Source organism: Rhineura floridana, chromosome 1 (genome assembly GCF_030035675.1).
Source record: "Rhineura floridana isolate rRhiFlo1 chromosome 1, rRhiFlo1.hap2, whole genome shotgun sequence".
NCBI lineage: Eukaryota > Metazoa > Chordata > Lepidosauria > Squamata > Rhineuridae > Rhineura > Rhineura floridana.
Genome location: NC_084480.1, coordinates 531224 through 549142, shown reverse-complemented (window position 1 = coordinate 549142; position 17919 = coordinate 531224). Strand labels below are relative to the sequence as shown.

General features: G+C 49.4%; 1 protein-coding gene and 1 pseudogene across 1 annotated transcript; both read left to right on the top strand.

Annotated features, from left to right (window-relative positions):
• The first annotated feature begins 5453 nt into the window (after nucleotides 1-5453).
• LOC133377818 (avidin-like) lies at nucleotides 5454-17861 on the top strand. Its single transcript, XM_061612544.1, has 4 exons — nucleotides 5454-5722; nucleotides 8518-8728; nucleotides 14565-14685; nucleotides 17602-17861. The coding sequence occupies exons 1-4, from the start codon at nucleotides 5591-5593 to the stop codon at nucleotides 17633-17635; spliced, it is 498 nt and encodes a 165-aa protein (XP_061468528.1). The 5' UTR covers nucleotides 5454-5590; the 3' UTR covers nucleotides 17636-17861.
• On the top strand, nucleotides 15716-15834 carry LOC133375870 (5S ribosomal RNA; annotated as a pseudogene).
• Nucleotides 17862-17919: the final 58 nt, after the last annotated feature.

The following is a 17919-nucleotide window of genomic DNA, read 5'->3' as shown; positions in this document are numbered from 1 at the left end:
CTTATTGAAGTCAGTTAAATTATTTTCAAGGCCATGCTGACATTAACGTACAAGAGAGAAGTCTCAGAAAGGGCCCAAAGAAGAAAATTATGCTGTTTGTTGTTTTGTTTGATTGTTGATCAAGAGGTTCTTAGGGCAGCTTACAAAAAGTTAAAATTAAAAAGAAACTAATTAAAAGAAAAACACTAAAAGCAAAACCCCCCACAATGGAATCTGCAGGTCCCACTGCAGGTAAGGGGTCTCTCTCTCTCTTTCTGGTTTCCTGTCCCACTGCAGGTAAGGGGTCTCTCTCTCTGGTTTCCTGTCCCACTGCAGGTAAGGGGTCTCTCTCTCTCTCTCTCTCTGGTTTCCTGTCCCACTGCAGGTAAGGGGTCTCTCTCTATCTCTCTCTGGTTTCCTGTCCCACTGCAGGTAAGGGGTCTCTCTCTCTCTCTCTCTCTCTCTGGTTTCCTGTCCCACTGCAGGTAAGGGGTCTCTCTCTATCTCTCTCTGGTTTCCTGTCCCACTGCAGGTAAGGGGTCTCTCTCTCTCTCTCTCTGGTTTCCTGTCCCACTGCAGGTAAGGGGTCTCTCTCTCTCTCTCTCTCTGTGTGTGACGCTGCCCCAGCCACGGCCTACCAGCAACCTGGCCGCTAACCGCCTCCTGCGACCGAGAGGCCTTCTTACCCCGGAGCCGATTCGCCTCCTCTGCAAATGACAAGGTGCTCTCGTCGTGAAGCGAACTCCCGGCGCTACTGCTGGGGGGGGCTGCAGGGGCGGCGATGGAGCGGGCAGGGGCTGCTGCTCGGGGGGGGGCTACAGCGGCGGCGGCAACTTCGGCGGCGCCTCACGTCTCTCTAGTCCAGTCCCTGCCTCAATCAGAAACGGTGGGAAGGCGGCCAGCCACAGCCTTCACGCATGCGTGTGTCAATCACGCATGCGTGGCTGAGGGAGAGGCTCAAAAGCCGGAGATCCATGTCTTCAAACCAATTATGGCCAGAGGCCGGAGACGGCCCCTGGAGTCCAGTGTGAGGCACATGTCTTCTGTCCACCAATCACATGAGCAGAAGACTTCCTCTTCCTCTCGCCCCTAGTAACGTCCAAATATAACATCAGAAACGTTACAGTTACTGCTAAAAAGTAGGGAAATTGCTAGTCGTTCTATTACTAGCAAAATGTAGTGATGTTACGCCCTCGTTACTTAAAAAAGGAACGAATTAGAAGTAACTCGTTATTTTTAACGAGTTACTTCCAAGCTCTGACCGTGATTTGCTCTGTATCTGAATTCAAGATACTAACGTTTGAAAAAATTGGACCTTCCTGGCAGACCAAGGTACAAGGTAGGGATATAGGCTTCCTGGGGGATCCCAGTTCCTCAGTGTCCAAGTAGCACATTTCTAGCAAAGAGGGACCACCCATTGACTTAGCCCTGTGGCCTAAATGTCTGGCAGTAGCCGAACTCCCCTCGCTTTGAGCTGCATTGTAGGGAGGAGTAAAATGTATTTCAGCCATTACCTGGTGGGTAGTGCCACTTGGGGAAGTTAGGCTAGAGGGATTAGGAGGCATTTCAAGTTGTTGGAAAGCGAGATCTACCAACTTGTTGGGAAGCGGCAGCCCTTCTTTGATGGGAAGGATATAATTCCTAGCTTGCAAATTCCCCAGGAGTGTTTTAAGGTTGTCCAGTCTGGAAATGATTGTGCTTTGCTCATTCTTGGGTAAACCACAAAAGGATTCAATCAACTGGATTTCATCTGGTTCAAATGACTTGTCTGAGAGCTGGTACGTGGGCTGATGCATTAGTTTCACCTTCCAATGGACAAGTGGGGCGGGCGGGTCTGTGGGGAATGTATAGTGTATCAAACTTCTAGAAGCTGAGGAGGCTGTGGCTCTCCTACGCATGGTTGGGACACTTCCAACAGAAATGGGCACAGCTGGCATACCAGCCAAGGCTAGGCAAAAAGCAGACCTGCTGGCCACAGCCACAAATTATACTTATTAGAGCCAGAGTTTATGGAGCAGCTGAGAACTCCAGCCACTGATTACCCGATTTCTGCTTTAGTTTCTAGAAATTTCCTTTCAAGAGATGAAGATGCTGAATTGAAGGATCTTACAGAACTAAAGTTAGACATGGCACTTTAAAAGGTCATGAAGTGACAGCATTGTCTGTACGTGCATCTATTGCAGCATCTGTGTTTTCAAGGGCTTCATTATTGTGGTTAGACGAGGTTTTGGAAAATCCAGATCAGGAGCCAGAAAGACTTACGATCTTAAGATAAAGATGTCTCCTCTCTCCTCGGACAGTCGAAGAAGAGAAGGAAGGGGCGGAAGGAGGAAGGGCAGATAAGCTTCCCTAAGACATATCAGTCTAAGGATGGAAGTCAGTCAGAGCATCACAGGTAAAGGTAGTCAAGCCTAGCCATCTGGAGGACCCTAACTCTATCTCCCTTCAGGAACATAAACAAAAACGACAAAACAGGAGTTGCTGTTGCCTCACTTTCAACACCTCTGAGGGTTCCTTAACATCCACAGGTGAATCAGATTACAAGAGATCCCAGACCATCAGAAAAGCTTTGCTGCACCATACTGTGAGGATGCAATGATGGGGGGGAAGAATGGTTTCTTCATTGCCATTGCTAGCAGTGATTGATAATGAATTCGTCTTAGTGTTGGGCTAGGGTTCTGAAACTGGCAAGAGAGATTCTTTCTTATGAATGCCCAAGATAAAGGGTTCTTATGTTCTCCCCTTTGCCTGTAGCTATTCAGACGCCTTATTCATCAGATATTGTGCTCGCCTAAGCTTGCAGATTTAGTGGCAACAGTTGTCACAGGCAGCCTAATGACTGGAGATCCTACCCAAGAATTCTTGGGCCTTGGGAGATACCAGGAAAATAAATGGGAGTTCAACAGTGCAGTATCTTCATAACATTTATTTCTTAAACATTTTAACACTTCTTAAGCATCTAAACACTTTATAGGAATGAATATAGTTGGCCTTAGCCAATAAGTCAGAATCAGACAAGTTATATTGCAATATATCTTAAGGCTTCTATTCTATTACCTTTATCAGTCCCTACAATTCTGATCCAAAAAGTAAACGTCAGAGTCAGACCTTAGACTGTCAACAGCAGCTGTAGCATCTTTGATCAAGTTAATGAGCACTGGTAGCTTAAGAACATAAGAAGAGCCTGCTGGATCAGGCCAGTGGCCCATCTAGTCCAGCATCCTGTTCTCACAGTGGCCAACCAGGTGCCTGGGGGAAGCCCGCTGTGCAAACTCCCCTCCTTCATGATCAGTGACAGATAACCCAGCCTTGCTTGTCAGGGTCATCAGCCCAACTGCCTTCTCCAGGAGAGGCATCTTGTCTGCCTTCTGTGAAAGACAGTAAGAGGAAATCAACTAACTAGCCCTAACTAAGTAGTTTAGCTACACAGGTGTTAAAAACTCAATTTTCTGAATGTGCATAAGGCTGTTCCTTCCAGAGGCTCTCAGTATTGAGTATTATTTCACTTTGTTTACCTAAAAGCAGGCAGGCTGGCAGGCTGCCGAGAACTTGACTTCAGGCTGAGGAACAGAGGGAGGAGAAAATGCTCAAGTGTTTTAATGCTAGACAACATTCTAATGATTATACATAATACATAACAGTATTGATGCTTACTTATGAGGTCTCATGGGGGTAATGACCATGAAAAATAATGGGGGAAGCCCATGACAGTTAGCCACTTTATATCAATAGTTCCTTCCCTTTTTCTCCTAGTTTGCCTGCTTCATTGCCATTGGCTCTCAAGTATACCTACCAAGGAGACATTCAGGTTCTGCACAGTGGGAGAGGATGCCTGGGAGTGATTGTATCAACCACTTGAGCATTCCCCAGACTCAGAGCAACTGAGGCACCATCTGGAAACTTCCCAAAAGCTCCTGTAATCCAGCAGTTTCCATAGACCTTGGGTGGGTGGGTGGTGTCAGGGGCCATCACGTTAGGTCCCAGCCTTGGACCACCATCCTCTTGTTCAGCTACGAAAACCAAGTCAAGAGCCGTCCTGCTAAACAGGTAGGACCAATGACTGGTTGGGCTAGGCCCATAGTTGCTATGGTGACCATGAAGACGTGCAGCCCTCCTTAACAGTCACAGAGTAAGAGGGAAGGTCCTCTTATGCATCAGAATCTAGCTAAAGAATAAGAAGCAGAGAGCAGGAATAAATGGAAGGATGTAATAAATGCCCCCGCTCTAGTTTACACTGAGACCTGTGCTTTCTAACTTGTTCACAAATGATCTAATTTATGAGGGATGAGCCGCGAGGTAGCCAAGTTTGCTAGTGACACTGAATTGTTCAAGGTAGTTAAAAGCAAAAGGGATTACAAAGAGCCCCAAATGAATCAGCTGCGTGAATGATCACTGAAATGACAAATGTAATTCAATATATACAAATGTAAAGTGATGCACATTGGGGCAAAAAAAATTCCTAACTTCATATTTATTATTATAATTATAATTATTATTATTACCACCCACCCTTTACCCAGATGTCCCAGGGTGAGTTACAACAATTTTAAAATACAGCATTAAAAACAACTAAATACAACCTAAAATCACAAAACAGAGTGGGTCCTAAAAATGTACCTCTCAGTTGCAAAGGCCAGAGTAAAGAGGTGTGTATTTAGCATTTGCCTAAAACTGTACAGTGAAGTTGCCAGACACACCTGTGTGGGAGGGAGTTCACAACTTGGGGCCACCACAGAGAAGGCCCTCTCCTGGACCACCACCACGCCCCCCTGAGCTTCTGAGTATGGTGGAACTACCAAAGGTAGATCTCAACACCCCAGAGCATCTGCAGGGCACGTGGTCTTTCAGATATTTGGGCCATAAGCTCTAAACACTAGCATGAGCACCTTGAACTGGCCCCAGAAAGGAGCAGGCAAACAATGTTGATGTTTTAAATCAACGGTTATATGAGTCCTGAAGGGAATAATCTGGTCACTGCATTTTGTACCAGTTGAAGTTTCTGAGGTGTCTTCAAGGTCAGCCCCATGTATATAGGGGGTCACATATATGATCAATAGGATCCAGACTACTTAGGTATGACCAGTCAAAGTTTCACAGCTTATCCTAAATTCTCCTGGCGTACTCAGCATTGTCAAATAAAGGTGTAAGTGATCCAGTTCGCTTCCTGTCTTCTCCCTGGACCGAAGAACCACACCCCTCTGGTGGCAGCCGGGAGCTGGTCCTTGCGGAGGTTCCAGAGTGAATGGGGGGGCGAGAGAAGAAGCTGGAAGGCTTGAGCACACCCTCCAAACGCCCTCCCTGAGATTGTTCATCCCAATGCCCCCCTTTTCTTCTAGCACCAGAGGCGGGTCTAGCTGCCCTCGGGGAAGAGGGGCGTGTGAATGCGCCAAACCTCCAGCCTTCCCCTGCAGGCCGGACAAACAGCCGGAAGGAGGCCGGCATTTGTCTAAAGTGAAAGGAGAGTCCCGGGTCACTTTCGTTCTCGGTTTCCAGGGGAAGGGACGCTAATCAGCTGGTTTCTCAGAAAGCACCGGGGAGGGGGCATGCTGGAGTGGCCTATAAGAGGGCTTGGGGAAGGCGCCCGGCTCCAAGCCCCCTAGTAGGCAACAGGATGTGGAGGAACATGACCCGCGCGCCCGCCTTGGCGCTGCTCGGCTCGCTCCTCGCCGCCGCCGCCACCGCCTCCTCGTCGGGATCTCAAATCCTGCCGGTCGTCGAGGCAGCAGCTGAGAAGCGGAGAAAGGTGGGGGCAGGCGGGGGGCAGGCGCTGCCTCGGTGCGGGTCGCTGGCTCGCCTCCGCGCTCCCAGGAAGGGAGGGGTTGATGGAAACAGCCGTAGCTGCTGCCGTAGGGGAGGATCCCAGGGCTCCAGCCCATTGTCTCTGCCGCCGTCTCCATGGGAGGGGGGGCTGGACGGGCGATCCCCGGCTAGCCCTCCGTCCGTCCCTCTGTCTGCAAAGTGGCCAGCAGCAACTGCACCCCACTGACGGCCTGGCTGCTGGGCCATTTGGAGAAGGGTCAGAAGGCGAAGGAGCAAAGCCGGCGTCGGGCCACCTCGGAAAGGGCTACTAGCCATGACGGCCGTGCTCTACCTCCCGGCTCGGAGGCGGGATATGCCGCTGAATGCCAGTGGCTGGGAATGGCGGGTGGCTGGAGAGTGCTGCCCGTGCGCTCCGGTCCTGCTTGGGAGCTTCCCGCGGGGGCTTCTGGCCCACCACTGTGAATGCTGGGGGGCTGGACTAGTCAGCCGGGCCCCACATGGCCAGAGCCAGCTTCAGGGCTCTTCTGACCTCACGGCTGGGACGGTGGCCTCCCGCAGGCGTTGGAGGACTCCCTGTGGGCCGGGTCCTCCTGCGCTGAGGAACGTCGCCACAGCAGCCTCCTCCGGACTGGGCAGCTACAGCCACTGGGCACACAGGAGAGAGCAGGCTCATCGGCGGCGGCAGCCTCCTCCTCCTCCTCTGCCATGGCTGCGCATGGCCCCCTTGTGTCGGAGAGTTGCGATGTTGGGTTGCTATATGTGTGTTTGAATCTTTGCTAAAGATTCTACCTTCCCTGCGAATTTGTCAGGCAGAGACTGTAAGCTTTAAAATAAGAAATAACTACTTTATTCTGGAAGTACATACTTGATGTCAGCTCTTCGCTGAGACAGCAGTTTCGGTGGGGGTGCAGGCAGGGCTGGAGATTCCTTGGTAATTGCCAGGCCGTAAGTCCTCAGCTGGCAGCTTGGCTATAAATCTGCCAGGCTAGCAAGGAGGAAGCAAGATAAGGGCAGAGGCTGTTCGAAGCTTACGTGCCAAGCCAGAAATCCAGAAGAGATGTCAGTGAAGGTCCGGGTCTAGTTTGCCGAGAGATCAGTCCAAGTCAAGGTTCAGGGGATAGGAAGACACACAGTGGTCACGCCTGACGTTGTAGTCAGCAACAAGCTGAAGCCAAGGTTTGACTTTTAAGGAGCAGGTTTGTCAGCAGGTGTGAGCCATCAGCGTTTTGGCCTTAAGTGGACAGGCCTGCCCCTCTTCTGCCTGACCTTCTGCTGTCTACGTTCTGCAGGTGAGGGGGGAGTATCCTGTTCCCTGTCTGCGTCTGGCTGAAGGGCTTCAGCTGTGTCTGGGGTGCTCTGCAGCTGAGGGGGAGAAGGAGCTGGGTTCTCAGGAGTTTCCTCCATTTCTCCTTCTGGGTCTGCTGCTTCTGGGTCTGCTGCTGTTACTCCTGAGTCATCCTCATCTGATGAGTCCTCTGACGGGGCCATGACACTTGATAGGAAAGTGTCCTTACATCTAGCTAACTGGCTATGTTGGAGAAGCAAACACTAGGCCTAGTGCTTGCCCTCATGCTTGAGGAGAGGGAGAGACAAAGAAATATGTCTGCTCCCCTCTCAAGAGAAAGAAGAAGGAAGGAGGGAAGTAACTGGGATCAACATCCTGTGCATATCAGTCTAGGAAGGAAGAGACAGCAGGAGATCAAAGGAGAGAGGCATAGCTTAGCAACCAGGAGGTCTCCTGCCTAGCTACCCTTTTTAACCCCATTCAGCCTCAACCCACAAGTTGGAGTTGAACCACATATTCCAGCACCTTGGATGCCCTCCAAATTCATGGCCTCCGCCTCTCCGGAAGGCGGCAGTTCACTGGCAGAGGTGCCTTGTGGCTCCACTTGCGCTGCCGGTGCTGGGGTGCCTCAGTGCCGGGCAGGGCATGAGAAGTGGCGGTGTCCCCCTCTGGCTGGCCGTGGGCCTTCTTGCCTTTTGGGCTTCTGAGAGTGTGGTGAAGGGGCCTCCATGAGTTCTGTGCTGCCCAGTTGATGTGTGCCCGCCCCAGGACGGCCCAGAGTGAGAGTGAATGGCAGACCTCGCTGCCTACCTCGTGCGGTGGGTGGAGGGCCCCCCCATCTGCCATTTATTTATTTATTACATTTATACCCTGCCTTTTCATGTGAGAAACCCAAGGTGGCTTACATATGGTTTCCAGGCGGTCTCCCATCCAGGCACTGACCAGGCCTGACCGTGCTAGCGTCAGCAGGGAGCTGGCCTCCTGTACCTGCAGGCCATAACCTGGGACCATTTCTCTCTCTGTCGTGGTCCACACAGGGCAGCAGAAATACAGACCTGCATATTCTACCCCCTTCCCCCAAATGCGATTTGAGTCCCCCATCATGCCAGATGCCCCTGGGGGCCATGCCTGAGCCTGAGGCGCTCAAGAATAGGGGATTGGTGGGGAGGACGAAACCGATGAATAGGGGTTATGGGTTTTGCCCCTCCTGCCAGGGAGAGCCCTGAAGCTGGATCAAACCAAATCTGTTCCCTCCTCTTGTGTCTCTCGGTGGACAGCCAGATGCCCCCACAAGGAAGCCCGCAGCCCCCAAGCAGGGCTTGAGCGCAAGAGCACCTGGGCCCACCCTGAGCCAGACCCTGCTGCCTGCAGGAGGCTTTCAGACCTGCCCGGCTTCATCCGCATGCTGGCGTGCATGTGAGGGGGAAGACCCTGGCTGCATTCCCCCTGCTGACGCTCCCCCTCTCCCTCACTTGCCCCCTTCTCCAACACAGGGCATCCTGGCAGGGACGTGGGTAAATGAGCTGGGCTCCAAGATGGTCCTCAACCCTCCCAATGAAGCTGGTCAGTTCTCAGGCTCCTACCTGACAGCCGTGTCAGCTGCGGAGAAGCGCATCCAGGCGTCTCCCCTTTTCGGAGTCCAGCATGATCCCAAGGAGCAGGAACAGCCCACCTTTGGCTTTGCAGTCAAGTGGACATTCTCGGGTAAGGACAAGTGCAAGTGACCCCTCCACACTTCCCTGGAGGTGATGAGACTACTGGGAAGGGGGACTGGTGGTGGTGGGGGACTCCAAGTTTCAGAGAGCAGATCTGAGCAGCTCCAGGGCTGGAGAAGGGAATGTTTGTTCTCTCATAATAATGTATACCTCCCCTCCTAATCCATTTGCATGACTCAAGGCAGGTTACAATCCAACCATGTTATGCAATAATACTTTATAAAATGTGTAAACTGCTTTTGTAAACAGCTTAAAGGTTTTCTACAATCAAGCAGTATATAAGTTTTTGTTTGAATAAATAAATAATATTGAATAAAGCAGAGATGGGCTGAGTAGATAAAACAGAATAATCAGGTAGAAAACATGAACTACTAAGTAGAACAGAAACCTGCTGAAACAAAAGCACTATTCATCATCTGGCCACAAAAACCGTGGAGAGGCCAAGACTATCTATTTATCATTCCTTTCCCCAAGGACTCAAGGTGGCATACAAACACGACACCCCCTCTCGCCATTTTATCCCCACAACCCTGTGAAGTAGGTTAGGCTGAGAGACTGTGAGTGGCCCCCAAGTCACCCAGTCAGCTTCATGGGGATTTGAACCCTGACTGTCTCCCAGGTCCCAGTCTGGCACTCTAACCACTATATCACACGAGCAGCCATTGAAATTACAGTGTATTTGTATACCACTCTTCAATCATTCTCGTGGTGGCTTAAAAAGAAGATTAAAACAATTAAAATGTAAAAACAAAAGCCACATAAGAACATAAGAAGTGCCTGGTTGCTGGATCAGACCAAAGACCTGCCTGGTCCAGCAACCTCTTTCCCGAATGGCCAACCAGATGTCTCTTCTGCGGAGCCCACAAGAAGAACATGAGCAGAATATTACTGTCCAGGGTTAAGACTGTACCTAAAAAGCTCTCCTTAGGGCACTGCTAGGTGCCGAAAGTCTTCAGCAGGGCCGTGCCAATAAACACAGTGGCCACCCCGTCCCGCTTCTCCCTCCCAGAAATCCAGCTGAAAGGAAGCAAGGCTACGCAGATGGTGTCAATGGGAGAGGTTTGGATTCTGGGACCATGGTCTAAGCTTCTTGGAGGGGGGACTGTTGGCAAGAGATGGGCTGCACCTCACGAGGACTGGGAAGAATCTCTTTGGCAGAAGTATGGCAAAACTCATCAAGAGGGCTTTAAACTAAAGCCTCTGGGGGATGGAGATGATAGCTTAAATACCGATCCAAAGACAGCGGCTTGTAAATGCAAGGATTTGAACGGTACAGGAGACACTGGGAGAGAGAAAGGGATGCGGTACAGGAGACACTGGGAGAGAGAAAGGGATGCACGGCAAAGCTCACGGTACATTAACGGAGGAATCCAATCAGGACAAAAGAGATTTCTGGTGTCTATATACCAACGCGCGGAGCTTGGGAAACAAGCAAGGGGAGCTTGAAGTCTTAGTGCATCAAGGCAAATATGACTTCATAGGGATAACAGAGACTTGGTGGGATGACTCCCGTGATTGGAATATAGCCATTCAAGGATATAAACTCTACAGAAAGAACAGAAGCAACAGAAAAGGAGGGGGAGTAGCGTTATACGTCAAAGACAAATACACCTCTATGGAAATCCAAGAGAGCGAACAAAGGGGTCCGGTAGAGACCATTTGGGTAAAAATAAATGGAGAAACAAATAAAACCGACATGGTAGTTAGTGGGTGTCTACTACAGACCCCCTGGCCAAGAAGAGGTGGTAGACGAGGCCTTTCTCAAACAAATCTCTGAAATCTCAAGGAGGCAAGAAGTAGTAGTGATGGGGGACTTCAACTACTCGGATATCTGCTGGGAGACAAACTCTGCGAAGCACAAAGCCTCCAACAAATTTCTGATGGGCCTTGCTGATCATTTCCTCTTTCAAAAAGTAGAAGAAAGAACAAGGGGATCGGCAATCCTGGACCTGATCTTAACTAACAGGGACGAATTGGTCACGGGAATTAAAGCGGTGGGTACCTTGGGGGAAAGTGACCACGTAATGCTGGAATTCGGGATTCTGGGGAAAGCCAAAGAAGAAGATAGTCAAATATGGACCTTGGATTTCAGGAAAGCCGATTTTAGCAAGCTCAGGGAAATGATGGGTAGGATCCCGTGGCTAGATAGACTAAAGAAAAAAGGAGCCCAAGAAGCGTGGGAGTTCATGAAGAACGTATTACAAAAAGCGCAATCGCAAACAATTCCAAAGAGGAAGAAAAACGGAAGACATCGGAAAAAGCCAATGTGGCTACACGGAAGACTGGTGGAGGAGGTAAAAGTAAAAAAGAGCATGTATAAAGAATGGAAGGAAGGATGCATCACCAAGGAAGAGTACCGACAAGCGGCTCGTACTTGCAGGAATAGCGTAAGGAAAGCTACAACCCAGAATGAGCTGAGGCTGGCGAGGGAAACGAGGAACAACAAAAAGGGGTTTTTCAGATATGTTCGAAGCAAGAGAAAGACCAAGGAAATGGTGGGACTGCTGCTCAATGAGGATGGCAAAATGTTGACAGATAACAAGGAAAAGGCAGAACTGCTCAACACCTATTTTGCCTCCGTTTTCTCCCAAAAAGGGAACAGTGTGCAACCTTGCATCGGTAGCAATCTCAGTAAGGGGTCGGGACTGCAGTTCGAGATTGATAAGGAGATAGTCAGGAAATACCTAGTTAACCTAAATGAGTTCAGATCTCCAGGGCCTGATGAACTGCATCCCAGAGTATTGAAGGAACTTCCGGATGTACTCTCGGAACCTCTTGCCATCATCTTTGAGAAATCCTGGAGAACGGGAGAGGTGCCAGAGGATTGGAGACGGGCAAACGTCCCGCTTTTTAAAAAGGGTAAAAAAGAAGATCCGGGGAATTACAGGGCGGTCAGTCTGACTTCAATACCGGGAAAGATATTAGAACGGATAATAAAAGATTCCATTGGCAACTATCTAGATGACAATCCTGTGATTAGTAGGAGCCAGCATGGGTTTGTCAAAAAAAAATCCTGTCAAACTAATCTCATCTCTTTTTTTGATCGGGTCACTAGCCTAGTAGATGGTGGAAATGCTGTAGATGTCATCTATCTAGATTGCAGCAAAGCGTTTGACAAAGTCCCCCACGACCTTTTGATTAGCAAACTGGTCAATGCGGACTAGATGGAAATACTGTCAGATGGATTCACAACTGGTTGGAAAACTGTACTCAAAGAGTGGTCGTCGGTGGCTCTGCTTCGGACTGGAAGGAGGTTTCGAGCAAAGTGCCACAGGGTTCTGTCCTGGGGCCGATACTCTTCAACATTTTTATCAATGACTTAGATGATGGGGTGGAGGGAAGCCTTATGAAGTTTGCGGATGATACGAAACTGGGAGGGATAGCTAACACAATGGAAGACAGGAATAAAATCCAAAGGGACCTGGATAGACTAGAAAATTGGGCTGAAATTAATAAAATGAAATTCAGTAAAGACAAATGCAAGATTCTGCATCTAGGCCACAAAAACAAAATGCACGGGTACAGGATGGGAAATACCCGGCTTAGCAGTAGTGTGTGTGAGAAGGACCTTGGAATTGTAGTGGATCGCAAGTTGAACATGACCCAGCAGTGTGATGCTGCGGCAAAAAAGGCAAACGCGGTTTTGGGATGCATAAACAGAGCTATAGTTTCCAGGTCGAGGGAAGTAATAGTCCCACTATATTCTCCATTAGTCAGGCCTCATCTGGAATACTGCATTCAGTTCTGGGCGCCTCATTTTAAGAAAGATATAGACAAGTTGGAGCGGGTTCAGAAGAGGGCGACAAGGATGATAGCCGGTATGGAGAACAAGTCTTATGAGGAAAGGTTGAAGGAACTTGGCATGTTCAGTCTGGTGAAGAGAAGGCTGAGGGGTGACATGATTGCTCTCTTTAAGTACCTGAAGGGCTGTCACATAGAGGAGGGTACAGATTTGTTCTCTGCTGCCCCAGAGGGTAGGACTAGGTCTAATGGTTTTAAGTTGCAGGAGCGTAGATTCAGATTGGACATTAGAAGGAACTTCTTGACAGTAAGGACAGTTCGGCAATGGAACCGACTGCCTAGGAAGGTGGTGGGATCCCCTTCGCTGGATGTCTTCAAGTAGAGGCTGGACAGCTATCTGCGGGAGATGCTGTAGCTGTGGATTTCCTGCTGTGAGCAGGGGATTGATGGCCTTCAAGGCCCCTTCCAACTCTATGATTCTAAGGTGGTCTTTCTTGCTTACCGCAATTTATGGCTAAAACACACTGGGTGTGGGAGCGATTCTCAAGCCAATTCTCTTCCTTTGTATATGCTTGGATGCTTTGTCCGACTTCCCCAAGTAGGGTGGGGTGTCTTTGTGACTCGGAAGGGAACAAAGAAGTTGCAAGCCAGGCAGAGAGGTGTAAAAGGCTGTGTAGATCCTGCACTTGACAGCTCCATTGTGCCTCTCTGCTGCCAATGTGTTGCCTTGGTGGATGATATGAGGAGGGCGATGGATAGGGGCGAATGCACCTTCCTCGTCCCCCTGGATCTCTCAGCGGCTTTTGATACCGTTGACCACGGTATCCTCCTGGACCGTCTAGATAGGCTGGGTTTAGGGGGCACTGTAATGCAATGGTTCCTTCCTCTCTGATAGGTACCAGAGGGTGGTACTGGGGGATGAGGTTTCGGATCCATGTCCTCTCACTTATGGAGTACCACAGGGTTCCATCCTCTCCCTGATGCTATTTAACATCTATATAAAGCCGCTGGGAGCTATCATCAGGAGATGTGGGCTGCAATGTCATCAATATGTGGATGACACACAGCTCTATCTCTCGTTCAAGTCTTCACCAGGGTTGGCTGTGGAAACCCTGTCCAAGTGCCTGGAATCGGTGAGTGGTTGGATGGGAAGGAATAAGCTGAAGCTGAACCCTGACAAAACTGAGGTACTGTTCATGGGAGACAAGAGAAGGCTGGGGGATGTTAACTTGGTGCTTAATGGGGTACAGTTGCCCCTGAAAGACCAAGTCCGCAGCCTGGGGGTCATTCTTGACTCCCAGCTGTCCATGAAGGCTCAGGTCTCGGCTGTGAGCCAGGTGGCACTGTATCAACTCCATTTGATACGAAGGCTGCACCCCTACCTTCCAAACCATCTGCTCCCATTGGTGGTACATAACCTGGTCTCCTCTCGCCTAGACTACTGTAATGCGCTCTATGTGGGGTTACCCTTGAAAACGGTCCGGAAGCTGCAACTGGTACAGAATGCTGCGGCTCGCCTGATTAAGGGTAGCTGCCACTGAGACCACATTACTCCAGTGCTGAAGGAGTTGCACTGGTTACCAGTTGCTTTCTGGGCCCAATTCAAGGTGTTGGTTTTGACCTTTAAAACCCTGCATGGTTTTGGCCCAGTCTATTTCAAGGAGCGCCTCCAGCATCATCAATGTTGCTGCCCAACAAGATCAGCCTCAAAAGACCTTCTCTCCATCCCACCAGTTAAATCAGCTAGACTGGTGAGAACTAGGGAGAGGGCTTTTTCAAACATGGCACCCACTCTATGGAATTCCTTCCCAAATGACATCCGCCATGCCCCCTCCATGATAAGTTTCTGCCGGACCTTGAAAACCTGGCTCTTCAGGCAGGCCTTTGGGGTGGGTTAGGTTTTAGTGTTACTGTTGGCATTTTAAGGTTTTAATGTGAATTGTCTGTTTTATGTTGTGTGTCGCCCAGAGTGGCTGGAGAACCAGCCAAATGGGCGACTAATAAATTTAATAAATAAATAAATAAACAAATAAAATAAAGGAGAGACTCTGACTTCCAGCTTAGCTCCTCTCTGTTTCCTGCAGACTCCACTGCCGCCTTTGTGGGTCAGCGCTTTGTAGATGCAAGTGGAAAAGAGTCCTTGGAGACAATGTGGCTTTTGCGGGAGGAGGCAAAATCTCCCGAGGATGACTGGAAGGCGACTCGGTAAGCGAAAGAGCACCAGAGAGAATCAGCTTCCCTTGGGCCTTCCTGGGGCGCCTCCATACCTGCTATTTTGTGTGTATTTGCAGCATGTCAGGACACCCATGGTTAGGTGCATTTCCACATGACAGCATGCTGGAGGTGTATCTGTCACAGTTCCTCTCCCCCGTTGCTGAGGCTTTCCCCTTACTGGAAAAAAAATCTCGTTATAGGTGCAAAGAAACCTTTCACTAGAAAAGACAATGCTGGGAAAAACAAAAGAGGAAGGCCAAACAAGAGATGGATTGATTCCATCAAGGAAGCCACAGACCTGAACTTACAAGATCTGAGCAGGGTAGTCCATGACAGATGCTCTTGAGGTCACTGATTCATAGGGTCACCATAAGTCGTAGTCGACTTGGAGGCACATTACAACAACAATAGGTGCAAGATCTGCAAAGGTGTGGCTGTTTCAAAGTGGAGCTAGGACTTCTGTAGATTTTATCCCACCACCACCCTTAACAGTGTTGTGGAGCTTGCATGCCATCAGAAAGCCAAGCCTGGTTTTTTTAATGCTGCCCTCGTGGCATAACAACAATGGGGGATGTTCAGTGCTAGTCATCCTCAGAGCAGCCCCCTACCCCCAAACATGCACAGGGAGAAGTGGAAGTGGGCAGCCAGTGGGTGGCTACAGGTGATGCTCATGCCAGTAGAAACACAGCAGGTTTTTTGATAGTGTGCAAGAAGTCCCTCTCTTCTGCAAAGAACACACACACACATTCTCCAGGTGGAGCAAGAGTGATGCACAATAACTGCACAAACAACAGGATGAGGAAGGGCCATAGCTCTGAGTGGCAGGGCGGCTGCCTTCCATGCAGATGGCCCCAGGGTCACTCCTCAGTGGCATCTCCAAGTACGGCTGGGAGAGAATCCTGTCTGAAAGCTTGGCGAGCCAAGCCAGTCAGTGTAGACCAACTGCCTGACTCAGTATAAGGAATGCCATTAGCAGTGTTGCAAAAATGTATTGTATAAAAATGGAGTTCTGTATATTGACATCTACAGCCATACTACCCTGAACATGCCCGATCTCGTCTGATCTTGGAAGCTAAACAGGCTCAGGCGTGTTTAGTAATTGCATGGGAGATCGCCTGGGAAAACCAGGTGCTGTAGGCAATGGTAAACCTCTTACCTTACCATGAAAACCCTATGAATATATGAAAAAAAGATTCATAGGGTCGCCATAAGTCGTAATTGGCTTGAAGGCATATAACCAAAATATTGACATAAAAATCAAGACACAAATCCAAAAAATACTAGACAAACTCTGTAATACAACTGAGACAAATACATTCATAAAGTGACCATCTCACATGAATATAACAGCAACATATGAAAAAACGTAATGAAAATCTAACCAGAGGGAACTTTTTATGTACCACATGACATGTTCATGAATTTCTTAAAACAGATTTTTTGAAAATGACTGAAATGTCATGTAAGATGTTCTTGCTGCAGTACAGATCCCTGAATGACTGCAGTTGCCAGACATGTTTCGGCAGATGTGTCTTTAAAAATTGTATAGAGAGAAGAAAACTAATTTTCTCTATACTATTTTAAAAGAAAATAGTTAATTTCACAGTCACCTACGGACCCACTGCTAAAGACTTTATTTTGGAAGACAATCTTACTTGGTCACAAGCGATCGCCAATGAATGAATGAGGAAATCATGTAAAAAGAATGCTGCAACACGTAACAGGCCACTAAAAAGGGGAGAATGAAGAGGGGTGGGGGGATGTAGGAACTAGCCTACTGTGCAAAGGTAAAATTTACACCCAGTGCTCTGCCCACTTTTGCTGGTGCCCTCCCACCAACCACAGGCATGAAGATGGCCTAGGAAGGCATGTGGGTTCTCGAGCTGGGAAAGGTTGTCTGTGCCATCTTGGTGGGCAACCACAGTGCTAACTAGCATCCGTGTTCTAAGATGTATCACCATGGGTATGTACAGTATCTTTGCAATGCTGGGCTTCCTTCTGCCTCTTCTTTAGCTTATGAATCGCCTTTTACGTGTGTCTCAAGGCAATTTATAAAGATGCCATTAAAACAATACCAAAAATGAAGATCAGTTTGAAAACAATACAAAATTTTCATCCAGCTGGAAAAGCTTGGTGAAACAAGAATGTCTCCGATGGTTTCCAGAAAGTGCAGATGGGGGGCACCCGTTGTGCCTCAGCACGAAATCTGTTCACCAGAACAGGGGCAGCCAGACTGAAGGCCCTGCTCTGAGCTTCTGTGGAGCAGGCGTCTATTCTTAAGGACTTTAAGGAGACACTCTCCCACAGAACACAGTGGCCTATGAGGTTTATTAGTGGTCTCTCAGGCAACCTGGTTACAACCTTCTGTACTGTCAGTTTCGCTTCTGGACAGCCCCTCACTTGCCCCAGCCAGGCATTTCCCTTTCCTCATCCTGCCCTCCATGCAGCTTAATTTTGTTTAACATCCAAGTCACAAAGGCTGAGGGAGGCCTGTGGCATTCCGGGTGGTCCTATATCTGCCCTGTTGTACACTGTGGGCGCTCCACTTCCCTGCCAAGGCACAAATCTGCCACAGACCACTCTTATCCCCCCCCCCGCTGCTGCACATGCCTGGGATTTAGACTCTGCCCCACAGGTGGGAGCTGGAGGCCTGCCCCCTTGGCTTAAGGAGCCTTGCCTGGGCGGGGTGCGGCAGCAAGTCTCCAAAAAGTGAGGACTGTTCCTAGAATGCTGTGGGAAGGGGCATCTGTGCTCTGACTAACAGGAGGGTGCCCCTGAGGCGAGGCAACAAAGCCCCATTGTCCCCTGGGATTAAGAGAGGGGTGCCGAGGGGCACCAGGTCCAAGTCTGCTTCTAGGAAGAGATCAGCAGAAGGATGAGGCAGCTGACTGCTCTGTTTCCTTGCAGGATTGGCAGGAATGTCTTCACCCGTGTGAAGTGACAGGGGCCAGGTGCTGCAGACTCGCTCGCTTCTCCTGCTCTCACGTTGGATCTGCTGGAAGGAGATGCCCCTTTCTCTTCTTGGCTGCAACATTTAAAACCGCCACTTCAACACATTTACTCGAGGCAGAGGGACCAGCCCTACCTCCACCGTACCTGGAGAAAGAGCCTGGCCAAATTAAGCGGCTCAGCATCTTCCCCAATAAAGCACCAGCAGAGCCATACAACTGGCTTCTCTCTGTTCTGGCCTGGCCTTCTCTGGGGCAGCTCTTGGGTCCTCTTCCC

Excerpts from the sequence above, each read along its gene's own strand:
- LOC133377818 (XM_061612544.1), top strand. The coding sequence starts at position 5,591 with ATGTGGAGGAACATGACCCGCGCGCCCGCCTTGGCGCTGCTCGGCTCG. Across the intron at positions 5,723-8,517 it reads CAGCTGAGAAGCGGAGAAAG|GGCATCCTGGCAGGGACGTG; the intron begins GTGGGGGCAGGC and ends TCTCCAACACAG. Across the intron at positions 14,686-17,601 it reads GATGACTGGAAGGCGACTCG|GATTGGCAGGAATGTCTTCA; the intron begins GTAAGCGAAAGA and ends GTTTCCTTGCAG.